The sequence below is a fragment of the Triticum urartu genome, chromosome 3, assembly GCF_003073215.2.
Source record: "Triticum urartu cultivar G1812 chromosome 3, Tu2.1, whole genome shotgun sequence".
Lineage (NCBI taxonomy): Eukaryota > Viridiplantae > Streptophyta > Magnoliopsida > Poales > Poaceae > Triticum > Triticum urartu.
In genome coordinates, this window is record NC_053024.1 from 52,025,615 (window position 1) to 52,046,664 (window position 21,050).

At 46.2% G+C, this 21,050-nt stretch overlaps 1 protein-coding gene across 1 annotated transcript; it reads left to right on the forward strand.

The window, feature by feature from the left end:
- The first annotated feature begins 15,072 nt into the window (after window positions 1-15,072).
- LOC125542767 (pollen-specific leucine-rich repeat extensin-like protein 1) lies at window positions 15,073-19,191 on the forward strand. Its single transcript, XM_048705939.1, has 3 exons — window positions 15,073-15,516; window positions 16,750-17,028; window positions 17,714-19,191. The coding sequence occupies exons 1-3, from the start codon at window positions 15,184-15,186 to the stop codon at window positions 18,911-18,913; spliced, it is 1,812 nt and encodes a 603-aa protein (XP_048561896.1). The 5' UTR covers window positions 15,073-15,183; the 3' UTR covers window positions 18,914-19,191.
- The last annotated feature ends 1,859 nt before the right edge of the window (window positions 19,192-21,050 follow it).

The window sequence follows — 21,050 nt, forward strand, 5'->3', positions numbered from 1 at the left end:
GGTTGTCCTATGAAGATGCATTTATCCGCTTTGGTTTCGAGCTTATCAGCCTAAAACTTTTTCACATAAGCGTCGCAGCCCCAAACTTTTAAGAAATGACAGCTTAGGTTTCTCTAAACCATAGTTCATACGGTGTCATCTCATCGGAATTACGTGGTGCCCTATTTAAAGTGAATGTGGTTGTCTCTAATGCTTAACCCATAAACTATTGTGGTAATTCGATAAGAGACATCATGGTATGCATCATATCCAATAGGGTGCAGTTATGATGTTCGGACACACCATCACACTATGGTGTTCCAGGCTGTATTAGTTTTGAAACAATTTCCACAATGTCTTAATTCTGTGCCAAACTCGTAATTCAGATATTCATCTCTATGATCATATCATAGATATTTTTATCCTCTTATCACGACGATCTTCCAACTTCACACTGAAATTACTTGAACCTTTCAATAATTCAGACTCGTGATTCATCAAGTAAATATACTCAACATCTACTCAAATCATCTGTGAAGTAAAAACATAACGATATCCACTACATGCCTCAGCACTCATTGGATTGCACACATCAAAATGTATTACTTCCAACAGGTTGCTTTCTAGTTCCATTTTACTGAAACCGAGGCTTTCGGTCATCTTGCCCATGTGGTATGATTTGCATGTCTCAAGTGATTCAAAATCAAGTGAGTCCAAACGGTCCATCTGTATAGAGTTTCTTCATGCATATCTACCAACAAACATGGTTCGCATGTCTCAATCCTTTCAAAAATGAGTGAGTCCAAAGATCCATCAACATGGAGCTTCTTCATGCGTTTTATACCGATATGACTTACGTGGCAGTGCCACAAGTAGGTGGTACTATCATTACTATCTTTTGGCATGAACATGTGTATCACTATGATCGAGATTCAATGAACCATTCATTTTAGGTGCAAGACCATTGAAGGTTTTATTCAAATAAACAGAGTAACCATTATTCTCCTTAAATGAATAACCGTATTGCGATAGACGTAATCCAATCATGTCTATGCTCAACGCAAACACCAAGCTCGATGGTAGAGGGAGTGTGCGATGCTTGATCATATCAACATTGGAATCACTTCCAACACATATCGTCAGCTCACCTTTAGCTAGTCTCCGTTTGTTCCGTAGCTTTTATTTCGAGTTACTAACACTTAGCAACTGAACCGGTATCTAATACCCTGGTGCTACTAGGAGTACTAGTAAAGTACACATCAACACAATGTATATCCAATATACTTCTATCGACCTTGCCAGCCTTCTTATCTACCAAGTATCTAGGGTAATTCTGCTCCAGTGGCTGTTCCCTTTATTACAGAAGCACTTAGTCTCGGGTTTGGGTTCAACCTTGGGTTTCTTCACTAGAGCTGCAGCTGAATTGCCGTTTCATGAAGTATCCCTTTGTTCCCTTGCCCTTCTTGAAACTAGTGGTTTCACCAACCATCAACAATTGATGCTCCTTCTTGATTTCTACTTTCGCGGTGTCAAACATCGCGAATATCTCAAGGATCATCATATATATCCCTGATATATTATAGTTCAACACGAAGCTCTAGCAGCTTGGTGGTAATGACTTCGGAGAAACATCACTATCTCATCTGGAAGATCAACTCCCACTCGATTCAAATGATTGTTGTACTCAGACAATCTGAGCACAAGCTCAACAATTGAGCTTTTCTCCCTTAGTTTGCAGGCTAAGAAAATCGTCGGAGGTCTTATACCTCTTGACGTGGGCACGAGCCTGAAATCCCAATTTCAGCCCTCGAAACATCTCATATGTTTCGCGACGTTTCAAAACCGTCTTCGGTGCCTCAACTCTAAACCGTTTAACTGAACTATCACGTAGTCATCAAAACGTGTATGTCAGATGTTCGCAACATCCACAGACAACGTTCGAGGTTCAGCACACTGAGCGGTGCATTAAGGACATAAGCCTTCTAAGAAGCAATGAGGACAATCCTCAGTTAACGGACCTAGTCCGCATAATTGCTACTATCAACTTTCAACTAAATTTTCTCTAGGAACATATCTAAACAGTAGAACTGAAGCGCGAGCTACGACATAATTTGCAAAGATCTTTTGACTATGTTCAGGATAATTAAGTTCATCTTATGAACTCCCACTTAGATAGACATCCCTCTAGTCATCTAAGTGATTACATGATCCGAGTTAACTAGGCCATGTCCGATCATCACGTGAGACGGACTAGCCAACGTCGGTGAACATCTTCATGTTGATCGTATCTTCTATATGACTCATGCTCGACCTTTCGGTCTTCTGTGTTCCGAGGCCATGTCTGTACATGCTAGGCTCGTCAAGTTAACCCTAAGTGTTTTGCATGTGTTCCGAGGCCATGTCTGTACATGCTAGGCTCGTCAACACCCGTTGTATGTGAACGTAAGGATCCATCACACCCGATCATCACGGCGTGCTTAGAAACGACGAACTGTAGCAACGGTGCACAGTTAGGGGAGAACACTTCTTGAAATTTTAATGAGGGATCATCTTATTTACTACCGTCGTTCTAAGCAAATAAGATGTATTAACATGATAAACATCACATGCAATCAAATAGTAGTGACATGATATGGCCAATATCATATAGCTCCTTTGATCTCCATCTTGGGGCTCCATGATCATCTTGTCACCGGCATGACACCATGATCTCCATCATCATGATCTCCATCATCATGTCTCCATGAAGTTGTCACGTCATCTATTACTTCTACTACTACAGCTAACGTTTAGCAATAAAGTAAAGTAATTACATGACGTTTATGTTGACAAGCAGGTCATGAATAAATTAAGACAACTCCTATGGCTCCTGCCGGTTGTCATACTCATCGACATGCAAGTCGTGATTCCTATTACAAGAACATGATCAATCTCATACATCACATATATCATTCATCACATCCTTTTGGCCATATCACATCACATAGCATACCCTGCAAAAACAAGTTAGACGTCCTCTAATTGTTGTTTGCATGTTTTACGTGGCTGCTATGGGTTTCTAGCAAGAACGTTTCTTACCTACGCAAAGACCACAACGTGATATGCCAATTGCTATTTACCCTTCATAAGGACCCTTTTCATCGAATCCGATCCGACTAAAGTAGGAGAGACAGACACCCGCTAGCCACCTTATGCAACTAGTGCATGTCAGTCGGTGGAACCTGTCTCACGTAAGAGTACGTGTAAGGTTGGTCCGGGCCGCTTCATCCCACGATGCCGCCGAATCAAGATAAGACTAGTAACGGCAAGCATATTGAACAAAATCAACGCCCACAACTACTTTGTGTTCTACTCGTGCATAGAATCTACGCAATAGACCTAGCTCATGATGCCACTGTTGCTGTTGGGGAACGTAGCAGAAATTCAAAATTTTCCTACGTGTCACCAAGATCTATCTATGGAGAGACCAGCAACGAGGGGAAGGAGAGTGCATCTACATACCTTTGTAGATCGCTAAGCGGAAGCATTCAAGTGAACGGGGTTGATGGAGTCGTACTCGTCGTGATTCAAATCACCGATGATCCTAAGTGCCGAACGCACGGCACCTCCGCGTTCAACACACGTGCAGCCCGGTGACGTCTCCCACCTTGATCCAGCAAGGAGAGAGGGAGAGGTTGAGGAAGACTCCATCCAGCAGCAGCACAACGGCGTGGTGGTGATGGAGGAGCGTGGCAATCCTGCAGGGCTTCGCCAAGCACCACAGAAGAGGAGGGAGAGAGAGATGCAGGGCTGCACCAACGAGAGATGAATCGCGTGTTGTGGGCTGCCCAATGCCTCAATATATATAGGGAAGGGGAGGGGCTGCGCCCCCTCTAGGGTTCCCACCCCTAGGGGGGGCGGCAGCCCTAGATGGGGAACAAGGGTGGCGGCCAAGAGGGGATGGGAGAGGGAGGCGCACCAATATGGGCCCTAAGGCCCATATCCCATTAGGGTTTGCCCCCCTCCACCTCTTAGGCGCCTATGGGCTCTTGTGGGAGGCGCACCAGCCCACTAAGGGGCTGGTCCCTCACCACTCTTGGCCCACGCAACCTTCTGGGGTTGGTGGCCCCACTTGGTGGACCCCCGGGACCCTCCCGGTGGTCCCGGTACGTTACCGATAAACCCCGAAACTCTTCCGGTGACCAAAACAGGACTTCCCATATATAAATCTTTACCTCCGGACCATTACGGAACTCCTCGTGACGTCCGGGATCTCATCCGGGACTCCGAACAACATTCGGTAACCACATACAAACTTCCTTTACAACCCTAGCATCATCGAACCTTAAGTGTGTAGACCCTACGGGTTCGGGAGACATGCAGACATGACCGAGACATTCTCCGGTCAATAACCAACAGCGGATCTGGATACCCATGTTGGCTCCCACATGTTACACGATGATCTCATCGGATGAACCACGATGTCAAGGACTTAATCAATCCCGTATTCAATTCCCTTTGTCTATCGGTACGATACTTGCCCGAGATTCGATCGTCGGTATCCCGATACCTTGTTCAATCTCGTTACCGGCAAGTCTCTTTACTCGTTCCGTAACACATCATCCCGTGATCAACTCCTTGATCACATTGTGCACATTATGATGATGTCCTACCGAGTGGGCCCAGAGATACCTCTCCGCTTACACGGAGTGACAAATCCCAGTCTCGATTCGTGCCAACCCAACAGACACTTTCGGAGATACCCGTAGTGCACCTTTATAGTCACCCAGTTACGTTGTGATGTTTGGTACACCCAAAGCACTCCTACGGTATCCGGGAGTTGCACAATCTCATGGTCTAAGGAAATGATACTTGACATTAGAAAAGCTTTAGCATACGAACTACATGATCTTGTGCTAGGCTTAAGATTGGGTCTTGTCCATCACATCATTCTCCTAATGATGTGATCCCGCTATCAACGACATCCAATGTCCATGGTCAGGAAACCGTAACCATCTATTGATCAACGAGCTAGTCAACTAGAGGCTTACTAGGGACATGGTGTTGTCTATGTATCCACACATGTATCTGAGTTTCCTATCAATACAATTCTAGCATGGATAATAAACGATTATCATGAACAAGGAAATATAATAATAACCAATTTATTATTGCCTCTAGGGCATATTTCCAACAATTTCATAATCATAGAATGCGGCAATCGCTAACATGATTCGGACGGACTTCAGCTTCGCTACCGGTGAGAAAGTCTCATCGTAGTCAACCCCTTGAACTTGTCGATAACCCTTAGCGACAAGCCGAGCTTTATAGATGGTCACATTACCATCCGCGTCTGTCTTCTTCTTAAAGATCCATTTATTTTCTATGGCTCGCCGCTCAACGGGCAAGTCAGTCAAAGTCCATACTTCGTTTTCATACATGGATCCTATCTCGGATTTCATGGCTTCTAGCCATTTGTCGGAATCCGGGCCCGCCATCGCTTCTTCATAGTTCGAAGGTTCACCGTTGTCTAACAACATGATTTCCAAGACAGGGTTGCCGTACCACTCTGGTGCGGAACGTGTCCTTGTGGACCTTCGAATTTTAGTAGGAGCTTGATCAGAAGTATCTTGATCATCATCAATAACTTCCTCTCTAGTTGGTGCAGGCACCTCAGGAACATTTTCTTGAGTTGTGCCATTTTCCGGTTCAAGAGGTAACACTTCATCAAGTTCTACTTTCCTCCCACTTACTTCTTTCGAGAGAAACTCTTTCTCTAGAAAGAATCCATTCTTGGCAACAAAGATCTTGCCTTCGGATCTGAGGTAGAAGGTATACCCAACAGTTTCTTTAGGGTATCCTATGAAGACGCATTTTTCCGACTTGGGTTCGAGCTTTTCAGGTTGAAGTTTCTTGACATAAGCATCGCATCCCCAAACTTTCAGAAACAACAGCTTAGGTTTCTTCCCAAACCATAATTCAAACGGTGTCGTCTCAACGGATTTCGACGGAGCCCTATTTAAAGTGAATGCGGCAGTCTCTAAAGCATAGCCCCAAAAAGATAGCGGTAAATCGGTAAGAGACATCATAGATCGTACCATATCTAATAGAGTGCGATTACGACATTCGGACACACCATTACGCTGAGGTGTTCCAGGCGGCGTGAGTTGTGACACTATTCCACATTTTCTTAAGTGTGTGCCAAATTCGTGACTCAAGTATTCTCCTCCACGATCTGATCGTAGAAACTTGATTTTCCTGTCACGTTGATTCTCAACCTCACTCTGAAATTCCTTGAACTTTTCAAAGGTTTCAGACTTGTGTTTCATTAAGTAGATATACCCATATCTACTTAAATCATCAGTGAGGGTGAGAACATAACGATAGCCACCGCGAGCCTCAACACTCATTGGACCACACACATCAGTATGTATGATTTCCAATAAGTTGGTTGCTCGCTCCATTGTTCCTGAGAACGGAGTCTTGGTCATCTTACCCATGAGGCATGGTTCGCACGTGTCGAATGATTCATAATCAAGAGACTCTAAAAGTCCATCTGCATGGAGCTTCTTCATGCGTTTGACACCTATGTGACCAAGGCGGCAGTGCCACAAGTATGTGGGACTATCATTATCAACCTTACATCTTTTGGTACTCACACTATGAATATGTGTAGCATTACGCTCGAGATTCATTAAGAATAAACCATTCACCATAGGAGCATGACCATAAAACATATCTCTCATATAAATGGAACAACCATTATTCTCGGATTTAAATGAGTAGCCATCTCGAATTAAACGAGATCCCGATACAATGTTCATGCTCAAAGCTGGCACTAAATAACAATTATTAAGGTTTAAAATTAATCCCGAAGGTAAATGTAGAGGTAGCGTGCCGACGGCGATCACATTGACCTTGGAACCATTCCCGACGCGCATCGTCACCTCGTCCTTTGCCAGTCTCCGCTTATTCCGCAGCCCCTGCTTTGAGTTACAAATGTGAGCAACTGCACCGGTATCAAATACCCAGGAGCTACTACGGGTACTAGTAAGGTACACATCGATTACATGTATATCATATATACCTTTTGTTTTGCCGACCTTCTTGTCCGCTAAGTATTTGGGGCAGTTCCGCTTCCAGTGACCACTTCCCTTGCAATAAAAGCACTCAGTCTCGGGCTTGGGTCCATTCTTTGGCTTCTTCCCGGCAGCTTGCTTGCCGGGCGCGGCAACTCCCTTGCCGTCCTTCTTGAAGTTCTTTTTACCTTTGCCCTTCTTGAACTTAGTGGTTTTATTGACCATCAACACTTGATGTTCCTTCTTGACTTCTACCTCTGCTGATTTCAGCATAGCAAATACTTCAGGAATGGTCTTTTCCATCCCCTGCATATTGAAGTTCATCACAAAGCTCTTGTAGCTCGGTGGAAGCGACTGGAGGATTCTGTCAATGACCGCATCATCCGGGAGATTAACTCCCAGCTGAGTCAAGCGGTTATGTAACCCAGACATAGTGAGTATGTGCTCACTGACAGAACTATTTTCCTCCATCTTACAGCTGAAGAATTTGTCGGAGACTTCATATCTCTCGACCCGGGCATGAGCTTGGAAAACCATTTTCAGCTCTTCGAACATCTCATATGCTCCATGTCTCTCAAAACGCTTTTGGAGCCCCGGCTCTAGGCTGTAAAGCATGCCGCACTGAACGAGGGAGTAGTCATCGGTACGTGCCTGCCAAGTGTTCATAACGTCTTGTTCTGCAGGGAGAACAGGTGCGTCACCCAGCGGTGCTTGTAGGACATAATCTTTCTTGGCAGCTATAAGGATGATCCTCAGGTTCCGGACCCAGTCCGTATAGTTGCTGCCATCGTCTTTCAGCTTGGTTTTCTCTAGGAACGCGTTGAAGTTGAGGACTACGTTGGCCATTTGATCTACAAGACATATTGTAAAGATTTTAGACTAAGTTCATGATAATTAAGTTCATCTAATCAAATTATTCAATGAACTCCCACTTAGATAGACATCCCTCTTCTAGTCATCTAAGTATAACATGATCCGAGTCAACTAGGCCGTGTCCGATCATCACGTGAGACGGATTAGTCAACGTCGGTGAACATCTTCATGTTGATCGTATCTTCTATACGACTCATGCTCGACCTTTCGGTCTTCTGTGTGACGAGGCCATGTCTATACACATGCTAGGCTCGTCAAGTCAACCTAAGTGTTTGCATGTGTAAATCTGTCTTACACCCGTTGTATGTGAACGTTTGAATCAAACACCCGATCATCATGTGGTGCATTGAAACAACAAACTGTCGCAACGGTGCACAGTTAGGGGGAACACTTTCTTGAAATTATTATGAGGGATCATCTTATTTACTACCGTCGTTCTAAGTAAACAAGATGCAAAACATGATAAACATCAAATGCAATCAAATAATAATAGTGACATGATCTGGCCAATATCACATAGCTCCTTTGATCTCCATCTTGGGGCTCCATGATCATCTTGTCACCGGCTTGACACCATGATCTTCATCATCATGATCTCCATCATCGTGTCTCCATGAAGTTGCTCGCCAACTATTACTTCTACTACTATGGCTAACGTGTTTAGCAATAAAGTAAAGTAATTTATATGGCGTTTATCAATGACACGCAGGTCATACAAAAAATAAAGACAACTCCTATGGCTCCTGCCGGTTGTCATACTCATCGACATGCAAGTCGTGATTCCTATTACAATAGCATGAACATCTCATACATTACATATAGATCATTCATCATTCATCACAATTTTGGCCATATCATATCACAAAGCACTTGCTGCAAAAACAAGTTAGACGTCCTCTAATTGTTGTTGCAAGTTTTACGTGGCTGAAGTAGGGTTCTAGCAAGAACGTTTTCTTACCTACGTGAAAGCCACAACGTGATTTGTCAACTTCTATTTACCCTTCATAAGGACCCTTTTCATCGAATCCGCTCCAACTAAAATAGGAGAGACAGACACCCGCCAGCCACCTTATGCAACTTGTGCATGTTAGTCGGTGGAACCGGTCTCACGTAAGCGTACGTGTAAGGTTGGTCCGGGCCGCTTCATCCCACAATACCGTTGAAGCAAGATAAGACTAGTAGCGGCAAGAAAGTTGACAACATCTACGCCCACAACAAATTGTGTTCTACTCGCGCAAGAAGAACTACGCATAGACCTAGTTCATGATGCCACTGTTGGGGAACGTTGCAGAAAACAAAAATTTTCCTACGGTTTCACCAAGATCCATCTATGAGTTCATCTAGCAATGAGTGATCGGATGCATCTACATACCTTTGTAGATCGCGAGCGGAAGCGTTCAAAGAACGGGGATGAGGTAGTCGAACACGACGTGATCCAAATCACCGGAGATCCTAGCACCGAACGGACGGCACCTCCGCGTTCAATACACGTACGGTCAGCTAACGTCTCCTTCTTCTTGATCCAGCAAGAGGGAAGGAGAGGTTGAGGAAGATGGCTCCAGCAGCAACACGACGGCGTGGTGATGGTGGAGCTGCAGTACTCCGTCAGGGCTTCGCCACCGTCAGGGCTTCGCCAAGCACTATGGAGGAGGAGGAGGTGTTGGAGAGGGAGAAGGAGGCAACCAAAGGCGTGTGAAAAAGCCCTCCTTCCCCCACTATATATAGGAGGGCCAAGGGGGCCGGCCCTAGGAGATCCAATCTCCTAGGGGGCGGCGGCCAAGGGGGGTTTCCCTCCCCAAGGCACCTAGGAGGTGCCTTCCACTTGTGGACTCTTCCCCTTTTGGAACCCTAGGCGCATGGGCCTCTTGGGGCTGGTGCCCTTGGCCCATGTAGGCCAAGGCGCACCCCCTACAGCCCATGTGGCCCCCGGGGCAGGTGGCCCCACCCGGTGGACCCCCGGGACCCTTCCGGTGGTCCCGGTACAATACCGTGACCCCGAAACTTGTCCCGATGGCCGAAAGCACTTCCTATATATAATTCTTTACCTCCGGACCATTCTGGAACTCCTCGTGACGTCCGGGATCTCATCCGGGACTCCGAACAACTTCGGGTTACTGCATATACATCCTACAACCCTAGCGTCACCGAACCTTAAGTGTGTAGACCCTACGGGTTCGGGAGACATGTAGACATGACCGAGATCATGTAGACATGACCGAGACGACTCTCCGGTCAATAACCAACAGCGGGATCTGGATACCCATGTTGGCTCCCACATGCTCCTCGATGATCTCATCGGATGAACCACGATGTCGAGGATTCAAGCAACCCCGTATGCAATTCTCTTTGTCAATCGATATGTTACTTGCCCGAGATTCGATCGTCGGTATCCCAATACCTCGTTCAATCTCGTTACCGGCAAGTCACTTTACTCGTACCGTAATGCATGATCCCGTGACCAGACACTTGGTCACTTTGAGCTCATAATGATGATGCATTACCAAGTGGGCCCAGTGATACCTCTCCATCATACGGAGTGACAAATCCCAGTCTTGATCCGTGTCAACCCAACAGACACTTTCGGAGATACCCGTAGTCTACCTCTATAGTCACCCAGTTACGTTGTGACGTTTGGTATACCCAAAGCACTCCTACGGTATCCGGGAGTTACACGATCTCATGGTCTAAGGAAAAGATACTTTACATTGGAAAACTCTAGCAAACGAACTATACGATCTCATGCTATGTTTAGGATTGGGTCTTGTCCATCACATCATTCTCCTAATGATGTGATCTCGTTATCAATGACATCCAATGTCCATAGTCACGAAACCATGACTATCTGTTGATCAACGAGCTAGTCAACTAGAGGCTTACTAGGGACATGTTGGTGTCTATTATTCACACATGTATTACGATTTCCGGATAATACAATTATAGCATGAATAAAGACAATTATCATGAACAAGGAAATATAATAATAATGCTTTTATTATTGCCTCTAGGGCATATTTCCAACACTAAATGTGTATGATTGATTGGTATGGGAGAAATAAGCTTTATACGATCTTGTGATGTGGAAGTAATAAAAGCGATGGACTGCATAATAAAGGTTCATATCACAAGGGGCAATATAAAGTGACGTTCTTTCGCATTGAGATTTTATGCATCCAACCATAAAAGCGCATGGCAACCTCTGCTTCCCTCTGCGAAGGGCCTATCCTTTATTATTATCTTCTACCTTATGCAAGAGTCATGGTGATCTTCACCTTTTCATTTTCATTTTATCCTTTGGCATGCTCAGCATGTTGGAAAGAACATGATATATATATATATCTAATTGGATGAAGGGAAGCATGAACCATTATTGTTGACATTACCCTTGAGGTAAAAGGTTGTGGGGCAAAACTATAACCTCCTATCTTTTTCTGTGTCCGATTAAAACTCCGTAACCACAAGTATTGCGTGAGTGTTAGCAATTATGGAGGACTAAATGATAGTTGAGTATGTGGACTTGCTTTTAAGCTCTGACATAGACTCTTTCCGATGTTATGATAAATTGCAATTGCTGCAATGATTGAGATTATAGTTTGTTGGAGCTCAATAAGGTTTATGATTTATACTTTTGCATTGTGAATAGATCATCACTTGAACATAAGTAATCATATGACAAAATCTATATATGTTGCTTTTATGAGAATAATCATGATGCCTTCATGTCCGTATTTTATTTTTTTATCGACGCCTCTACCTTTAAACATGAGGACATATTTATTGTTATCGGCTTTTCGCTTGAGGACAAGCGAGGTCTAAGCTTGAGGGAGTTGATACGTCCATTTTGCATCATGCTTTTATATCAATATTTATTGCATTATGGACTGTTATTTCACTTTATGTCACAATACTTATGGCTATTCTCTCTTATTTTACAAGGTTTACATAAGGAGGGAGAATGCCGGCAGCTGGAATTCTGGGCTGGAAACGGAGCAAATATTAGAGACCTATTCTGCGCACCTCCAAAAGTCCTGAAACTCCACGGAACGCCTTAAAATAAATAAAGAAAAATCCTCGCCAAAGATGAAGGCCAGGGGGCCCACACCCTGCTCACGAGGGTGGGGGGTGCGCCCCCTACCTCGTGGGCCCCCTGGTGGCTCTCCGACGCCCATCTTCTCCTATATGAAGTCTTTCGATGAGAAAAAATAAGAAGGAACTTTTCGAGACGAGACTCTGCCGCCACGAGACGGAACCTTGGCGGATCCAATCTAGAGCTCTGGCAGAGCTGTTCTGCCGGGGAAACTTCCCTCCGGGAGGGGGAAATCATCACCATCGTCATCACCAACGCTCCTCTCATTGGGAGAGGGCAATCTCCATCAATATCTTCATCAGCATTATCTCATCTCCAAACCCTAGTTCATCTCTTGTATCCAATTCTTGTCTCAAAGTCCGGGATTGGTGCTAGTAGGTTGCTAGTAGTGTTGACTACTCCTTGTAGTTGATGCTAGTTGGTTTAATTGGTGGAAGATCATATGTTCAGATCCTATATGCATATTATTACCCCCTCTGATTATGAACATGAATATGCTTTGTGAGTAATTACGTTCGTTCCTGAGGACAAGGGAGAAGTCTTGCTATGAGTAGTCATGTGAATTTGGTATTCGTTTGATATTTTGATAAGATGTATGTTGTCTAGCCTCTAGTGGTGTTATGTGAACGTCGACTACATAACACTTCACCATTATTTGGGCCTAGAGAAAGGCAGTGGGAAGTAATAAGTAGATGATGGATTTGGATCCACATGTTTCATGCTATGGTTAGGTTTATCTTAATACTTTTGTTGTAGTTGCGGATGCTTGCAATATAGGTTAATCATAAGTGGGATGCTTGTTCAAGTAAGAACAGCACCCAAGCACCGGTCCACCCACATATCAAATTATCAAAGTATCGAACTCGAATCATATGAACTTGATGAAAACTAGCTTGACGATATTCCCATGTGTCCTCGTGAGCGCTTTTCCTATTATAAGAGTTTGTTCCGGCTTGTCCTTTGCTACAAAAGGATTGGACCACCTTGCTGCACTTTATTTACTTTTGTTACTTGTTGCTCGTTACAATCTATCTTATCAAAAAACTATATGTTACCACTTATTTCAGTACTTGCAGAGAATACCTTGCTGAAAACCGCTTATTATTTCCTTCTGCTCCTCGTTGTGTTCGACACTCTTATTTATCGAAAGGACTACGATAGATCCCCTATACTTGTGGGTCATCACACGGCCGTGCCTCTCACGCAAGCAAAACCGCGCCTTTCGCGAAAATAAAGAGAAAACATGTTTTTTCCCGTTTCTGAAAGGCACGACCGTGCTTCTCGCACGAGCAAAACCGTGCCTTTCGCGGAAGGAAAAAAAACAGAAAACACGTTTTTTTTGTTTCCGAGAGGCACGGACGTGCCTCTCGCGAAAGCACAACCGGGGCTCTCGCAGAAGCAAACCCCTGCCTCTCGCGGAAGGAAAAAAAGTGTTTTTTTGTTCCCGAGAGGCACACGGCTGTGCCTCTCACGAAAGCACAACCGTGCCTCTCACGGAAGAAAAAAAACAGAAAACGCGTTTTTCCCGTTTTTGAGAGGCACGACCATGCCTCTCGCGAAAGCAAAACCATGGCTCTCGCCGAAAAAAAAGAAAACATATTTTTTCATGCGAATTTCTTTTTCGATTTTTTTGTCAAAGAGCTAAGGAAGACCGGTAGGAAATCAAAAAAAAGAGAAAAAACCAGTTTAAAAGCCGAAAACGCATGCGAAAAAGATATAAAATTCAAAGGGAGTGTTCAGAGCGCGACACGTGATGACGAATGAGTGCGCGTCGAGTATCATTGCGAGGATCCCGAAGGAGCGCTCCTCAACTAGTTGCTCCCCCGCCACCTCGGAGCAGATCAACCCAGAGGACGGGTTCTCACACATCATCATGGGCCGCAGCACTCTACAAACCACTAGACCCGGCGCCGGCCGACAACAGAGCCCAGAAATACCCAGACACGTTTGAGGCCCACAGGTTTCTCGAAAGGAAAAAACGTTTGAGGCCCACAGAAGAGGCGCAAGTCGACGGACCAACCAACTCACTCCGTCACTCACCGTGCCGTCTCGTGTGGTCTCGCTCGCCGTCCCATCTCAATTCTTCTTCCCCACCCGATTCCCCCCAGCTCAGCCGCCCCTCTCCTCCCAGCCCCCCGCCGCACGCCACTCCCACCCACCACGCTCCCGCCACCGGCGAGGCGACCGCGCCCGATGAACATGTCGCAGTTCATGGACAAGAAGATCCTCGGCCTTGCCGCCTCCGCCGCCCCCTCCCCCCCCCTCACGGGCGACGGGAGCGAGGGCTCGTCGGCTAGGGATCTTCCCCATGGCCACCAGATCTCGACACCGTTAACTTCATCCGATGTAGTCGAAGAAGAGGAACGTCGCCACCTGCCGTCATCCACACACCCAATTGCAAGACAACAAACACAACTACAACAGCCGGCACGACCATCATCCATGAGAGTGTCGACGGCCGACCACCAGACACGAATCTCGTCGGATCCAGAGATCGACGAGATGACCGGGCCACCTGCTCCCCGACGCCATCGATTGGAGCGACGCCAAGATGGAGGAAGAGCAGAGGCAAATTATTCCGACACGGCGCCTCTCCTCCATGAAAGCAACGCCCCAAGAAAGCACTAGGCCAACCCTAACTAAAACCAGAGTCGAAGCACCAGGCTCCCCACCCCCTCCCGTCGCCGGAGCGACAGACGGAGGAGGCAGGGTCCAACGGGCAATGGCTTGCCCGGCGAAGTTGTAGGGAGAAAGATCACCCAGAAATCGCCTCGTGATCGCCCTTTAGAGCGGTTACAGGGGATCTGCTTTTTTTTTTGAGTGCAGTGTGCCGTGACCAACACCAAAAATTCTTGGATACATTCCCGCAGTACCGATACTGTGTGGATCCGGGATCAGCCCAGGGCCGCAACACTAGACCCGCCGCCGGGCCGAACAGCAGAGCCCAGAAATACTCCTACCCAGACACGTTTGAGGCCCACGGAAGAGGCGCAAGCCGACGGACCAACCAACTCACTCCGTCACTCGCCGTGCCGTCTCGTGTGGTCTCGCTCGCCGTCCCATCTCGATTCTTCCTCCCACCCTCTCCCCACATCGCCCCAGCTCAGCCGCCCCCTCTCCCCTCCCAGCCCCCGCCGCACGCCACCCCCACCCACCACGCTCCCGCCGCCGGCGAGGCGGCCCCGCCCGATGAACACGTCGCAGTTCATGGACAAGCAGATCCTCGGCCTCGCCGCCTCCGCCGCCCCCTCCCCCTCCCTCGCGGGCGGCGGGAGCGGGGGCTCGGAGCTCCTCGATCTGATGGGCCCCGACCCCCAGGAGGAGAGCGAGGACGGCCTGCGCCGCCGCCACCACCACAGCGCCAACGGCACCGCCACCGACGTGCTGCCCAGCTACGACTTCCAGCCCATGCGCACCGCCACGGCCGCCCCCGCCGCCGCGCCGCCCTCGTGGGGTTCCCTCGACTCCAACTCCAAGCCCGCCTCGGTCTCCGCCTCCGCCTCGTCCCCATACAACCTCAAGGTACCTATTGTTACTCGTCGGATCTCTCGATCTAGCTGCGATTCATGTCCTTGCCTCAAGCAAATTACCTGATTATTTCGTGTTGCAAAGTTCACAAAGGCGCCTAGTTCGGAAGATAAATCTAGCAGTAGCTTGTAGGCACTATCGTGAATTGTGATATACTGATATTGAATTGCTGGGCAATATGCGCCATAAGTGGATTGGCTGGGTAAAAGAAGGAGCTGCACATCTGATAGGTTCATGTTGGCTTGTCTTGGGTACATGATACTGTTAGTTACTCCCTCCGTCCGATGAAGAGTGTACATCTAGAGATTTTAGGACAAATTATGGAGTTAAGTAAAAAATGCATTGGAAAGGTGCAAGCCACCATCTCTCTCCTCTTTAATTACCTAACCCCCAATGAGCTAAGTGCATGTAGAAATTAAGAAGACTCTGTGTAGATTACTATTGGTCTTGATTACCGTGTGATGAGATATAAGTATTTTTTTCTACTTTAAAGTGCATTGGAAAGATAGAAGTACACTCTTTTGTGGACAAATTTTGAAGCTAGATGTACACTTTTCACCGGACGGAGGGAGTAGGTACTACTACTAAATTTTGGGTATCCTATAGCATGCATTGGAAACATGGCCTTGTTATTTTGTGGCTATCAAGTTAGCACATACAAATGGTATGCATAATCGAATTGTCGGTTCCTCAAGCAATCTATAAGTCATGTTTCAATTCCATGCAACTTATCTCAGTGAATTTGTAATACATGCCATCTAACAAGCATGTGATGGCTTGTAGATAGACGCTTATTTGTCAGAAAAATGATCAGTGCGACTGAACTCCTGTAGATTTGTACATTTAGTTTTTTTTTCTTTGCATGCTGTTAGATGCCAGATTGTCAGTACATCTGTCCGGTGAAATTTATGTCGAGATCTTGTTTTGTTAGAAGCTACACACAAATTTCTGCTGACAAATTGCTGTTTACATTCTTGCATATGACTGATTTAAATGTAACACATCAGATATCATGGCGATACACATTTTCCCCAGTTCTCACATTTACGACTTTATTTGTACTCTTTTGAATTACTTTGTTGAATTTGTAATTCTTATTTGATATGTTTGTTCCATTGGTTCTGTCGATTGCATGCATTGAACTTCTAATTATTATTAGTTGCATTTGATAATAGATACCATCATTTGTCATATATAGCTTACTTACATTTTTTTTATGATGGAAAGAGTGCTGGTATATTGGAGAACCGTGTGCCGAAGAATGTTAATCATGAGGAAGACAGGAGTAACTTTGGACTGGTAACTATAGCAGATATTGATCGAACCATGAAGAAGTATTCTGATAACCTGTTGTATGCACTAGAAGGTGTAAGCTCAAGGCTTTCACAGCTGGAGGGTAGAACACACCATCTTGAAAGTTCTGTTGATGACTTCAAGCTAACAATTGGCAACTTTAATGGTAGCACTGATGGAAAACTGAGGCAACTTGAGAATATGTTGAGGGAGGTATGCTTCATTTGACTCTCCTGCTCCACCCCTCTCTGAAATTTTTATGATTATACGATGGTTATGCTTGCGAAGCAATGCATCTTATGTCATATTGGCATTGGTTTACTGAGCAGGTTACAGTGATGTGCTAACTCACCGCTGGTCATTTTTGACAACTGATTCCATGCTCTACCGGGATTATGTTGGAAATTATTGTATATACCTAATAGACATTGCTGTCTTATTTTGAGCTCTGTAGTGAAGTACTCCCTCCGTCACATAATATAAGATCGTATTTCAAGCTATGTTAGCTTGAGAAATGATCTTATATTGTGGGACGGAGGGAGTAGTTAAGACATTTATCTGTTTCAAGGCTTAAACCTATCAGTGATACACATAGATATTTGGTGGATTCTTCTTCTAGATGCATATTCACATTTTAGGCTTCTATAGTTTTTCCTCCTTCTAAGATGGTCGTTCACATTGCATGTCATTGTTCCTTCAGATGATGCTACAAATAATCACCTTTTTTTGTAATTGCTACTCATGGGGTATTATTTTCGCACTAGTATTGTGCTTGCATAGATGTATGGTTGTGTGATAATAGAGAGAGCGTCACTTAAACGCTTATGAACAGTACCCTGTTGCTTTGTTGTTATGCTATTGGGATAACTTACATATAATTTTGTAATACTACATGCAGGTCCAAGCGGGTGTACAGATTATGCGTGACAAGCAGGAAATTGTTGAAACACAGCTTCATCTTGCAAAGCTCCAGATACCCAAAACTGAGACCCAGTCATCAGAAAATAGTGGGGTTGGACAGGCAGACTCGCGGCACCAGTCAGTTGCTGCGCAGCAGGCAGGCGTTCAGCCGCAACATCAACCCCAAACTTTTCCTGCCCTTCCTGCTCCTAACGCGCCGCCTCCACCTCCAACACTTCAAAGTCAGCCTCCAGCACAGTTCCTAGGTCATTCATCGGCTCCCTCTGTACCAGCTTTACCACAGGAACCCTACTACACACCATCAGCCCAGACAACTGAAGCCATTCATCAGCAGTATCAAGCCCCTCCAATTCCACAGCCGCAGGCGCCTCCAGCACCACAACAACAGTATCAAGCCCCTCCAGTTCCACAGCCACAGGCGCCTCCAGCTCCACCGCAGCAGTATCAAGCCCCTCCAGTTCCACAGGCACATGCACCTCCAGCTCCACCACAGCAGTATCAAGCCCCTCCAGTTCCACAGGCGCAGGCGCCTCCAGCTCCACCACAACAGTATCAAACCCCGTCTCAGTTTTCTCAATATTCACAACAACCTCAATCTACAATTGTTAACCCTTCAAGCCCACTTGCACCTCCTGCACCCCAGCAGACAGAGTATGCGCCTTCTCATAGCTATCCACCAAATGTTCGCACTCCTTCAGCTTACATGCCGCCGCCAAATGAATCAGCCCCGCCTTTCTATGGACAGAATCCTAGCATGTATGAACCTCCTGCAGTCAGGCCCAACTCTGGGCCACCGCCATCCTATGGTGCCCCTGGGTATGGGCCACAGGGAGGAAGTAGCTTTTCTGAATCATATGGTTACACTGGATCTCCTTCTTACCGTGGGAACGCTGGAATGAAGCCCACGCCTTTTGCTCCTTCAGGACCATCCTCTGGGGGTAGCGGCAACAGCTACGGCACCAGGCTCCCCACAGCTCGGATACTACCACAAGCAGAGCCAGTCAGTTCCAGCCCGACCGCTGCATCGGGCAACCGGGTGGCCCTTGATGATGTGGTAGAGAAGGTTGCGACCATGGGGTTCTCAAGGGAGCAGGTGAGGGCAACCGTGCGGAGGCTGACCGAGAATGGGCAGAACGTTGACCTGAATGTGGTGCTCGACAAGCTGATGAACGGGTGATAAGTCAAGATGTCGCCACACTACCCATTTGGCACGGTTTGTGTATAATATTTTAAATGACACGTCTTGCGCGCAAAATATCAGTGTTGGGGCTAGTATCAGGTTTGCTGCCCGCTCTCTTGGTCGCTCTGCTTTCTTCCATCCACAGGTGTTGTTAATGAGTGAATATATAACATACTCTTGTTCTTTCCGTATATGTGATGATGATATACCAAGAACTCAACTATGGTTTCTTTTGTTCTGTTAATAAAAAACATTTAGTGTGTTTTCATAAGCTATTTTATGTGTGGATCTAGCCATTGTTGAGGAAATCGTTAACTGGTAGCTGCTCGGTTGGCTAGCGAGTAGGGGATTAATCGGCTAATCGGCAAGTTAATCGGCCATTTAATCAATTAATTGAACGATTTTTCGGTTTATCGGCTACTCGGTGACCCTATGAGTAGGGATTAATCGGCAAGTTAACTGGTTAGAAACACCAATATCTGCACTCCCATTATTCAATCTGAAGGAACTAATGAATTATGGTGGATTATATTCCCAATCACTTTTCTGCACTTTCTTCATTATACAGTGATAGGTAAGCATGTTCAGGCCCTTCCATATGTAGAATGTGGCATTCAAAATCACTACGGTTGTGGCTTGAATTACCTTTTTTTTATATAGTAGTAGAGTATGAGGTCTGAACTTAGATTTGAAGTTCCCTCGAAATTTGCAATTCTATAGGTAGATTTTGTGATCCCCTTTGGACATTGCTCCGCAGAGATCGATCTCTGTGTTTCTGTGGACCTCGAAGAAGCTGGACCGGGCATGAGGGCAGGCCAGTAAGTGAAGATGGGCAAAAGACTAGAATTCCAAATGCTAGCTGCATCATGTGCTTGTTGCTGGCTGAAAGCCTGAATATAAGAGCATCTACAACAGGTCCCCTCGTGTTGCCTTTTTTTTGACTCAACCGGACCCCTCAAACTGACCCTATATGTTTGGGCTGTCTAGCACCCCTCATGCCCGGTCCATATGTGGACCCTTCAAACCGAACCTATATGTTTGGGCTGTCTAGCACCCCTCATGCCCAGTTCATGTGGGACGAAAATATAGCCGGACACGTGCGCCACGTCAGACTTATGGGCATGACCCATGCCTACAACCCATCGATCAGATTTACGGGCATGACCCATGCAGAAACACCTACAAACCATCGGTCTGACCGGTGCTCTACTAGTGTCATGTCATTGCTCTGGCATGCCGCCCGAGGAGACAAACCTGGCTATTTAAGCCGAACGACGAGCCTTAACCCTAGTTGCCTCCATTTCATCCCTCTCCCTCTAGTCCGCACCGCCACTACAGCCTTGACCGTGCCGTTTGCCGGTAGGCGGTAGCCATGGTCTGCCAGAAGATTATGTACTTACAAGATGCTCACCTTGCAACGTTGAGCGGAGATCCTAGCAGAGATGGAGGCACGACACATCACTCGCATTGTAGCCAGCTTGCCTCCAAACTCTTCGGTGGAGGAGAGGAGGGAGTAGGAGGCGCCAAATGCGGAGACGGCGAAGGTGGAGTCATGGGATGAAGAGAAGGAATAGGCTGAGGTAGATCCAACGCCGAAGCAGGCTAGATTCGGCATGGAGGATACGCCGGCGGAGTTCAAGGTTGCCCAAGCAAAGGAGGCGACGGAGCAGCTTGCCATTCTTGAGTCCATCTGGCCCGAGGCGGAGGCGGAGGCGAACCGCCGCTTCCTCCATGATGCGGAATTGGAGCTTGAGCAGCTCTTCACAGACGAGGAAGACGCGCGCTAGAGTTTTGTCTTGCCGCCGATAACCATGAGGCCGGTGTCTCCTGCGACAAGTAGCTAGTTTCCTTGTTTTTTTAGCTATGTACATAGACGAGTTTGACACTGCATGTAGTAGTATATGGATATGAGGGTTGAGAAATGAGAACCATGGTTGCAATGTCCGTGAAATGAGAGTTAATCTGTCATTATCCGCGGACGTGCCCGAATGATTCCAAAAATGTTTATGGGCCCGAATTTGTGATGTTCGGCCTTATGGGGAAATTAGCTGTTATGAGCCTCGTAGCTGATGTGAATATCACAAAAAAATCTAGAATAAATTTAAAAAAATGCAAACACTCCCATCTCGCGGTT

Coding starts and splice junctions, on each gene's coding strand:
- LOC125542767 (XM_048705939.1), top strand. CDS start 15,184: ATGAACACGTCGCAGTTCATGGACAAGCAGATCCTCGGCCTCGCCGCC. Junction 15,517..16,749: donor CGTCCCCATACAACCTCAAG/GTACCTATTGTT, acceptor TATGATGGAAAG/AGTGCTGGTATATTGGAGAA. Junction 17,029..17,713: donor TTGAGAATATGTTGAGGGAG/GTATGCTTCATT, acceptor TACTACATGCAG/GTCCAAGCGGGTGTACAGAT.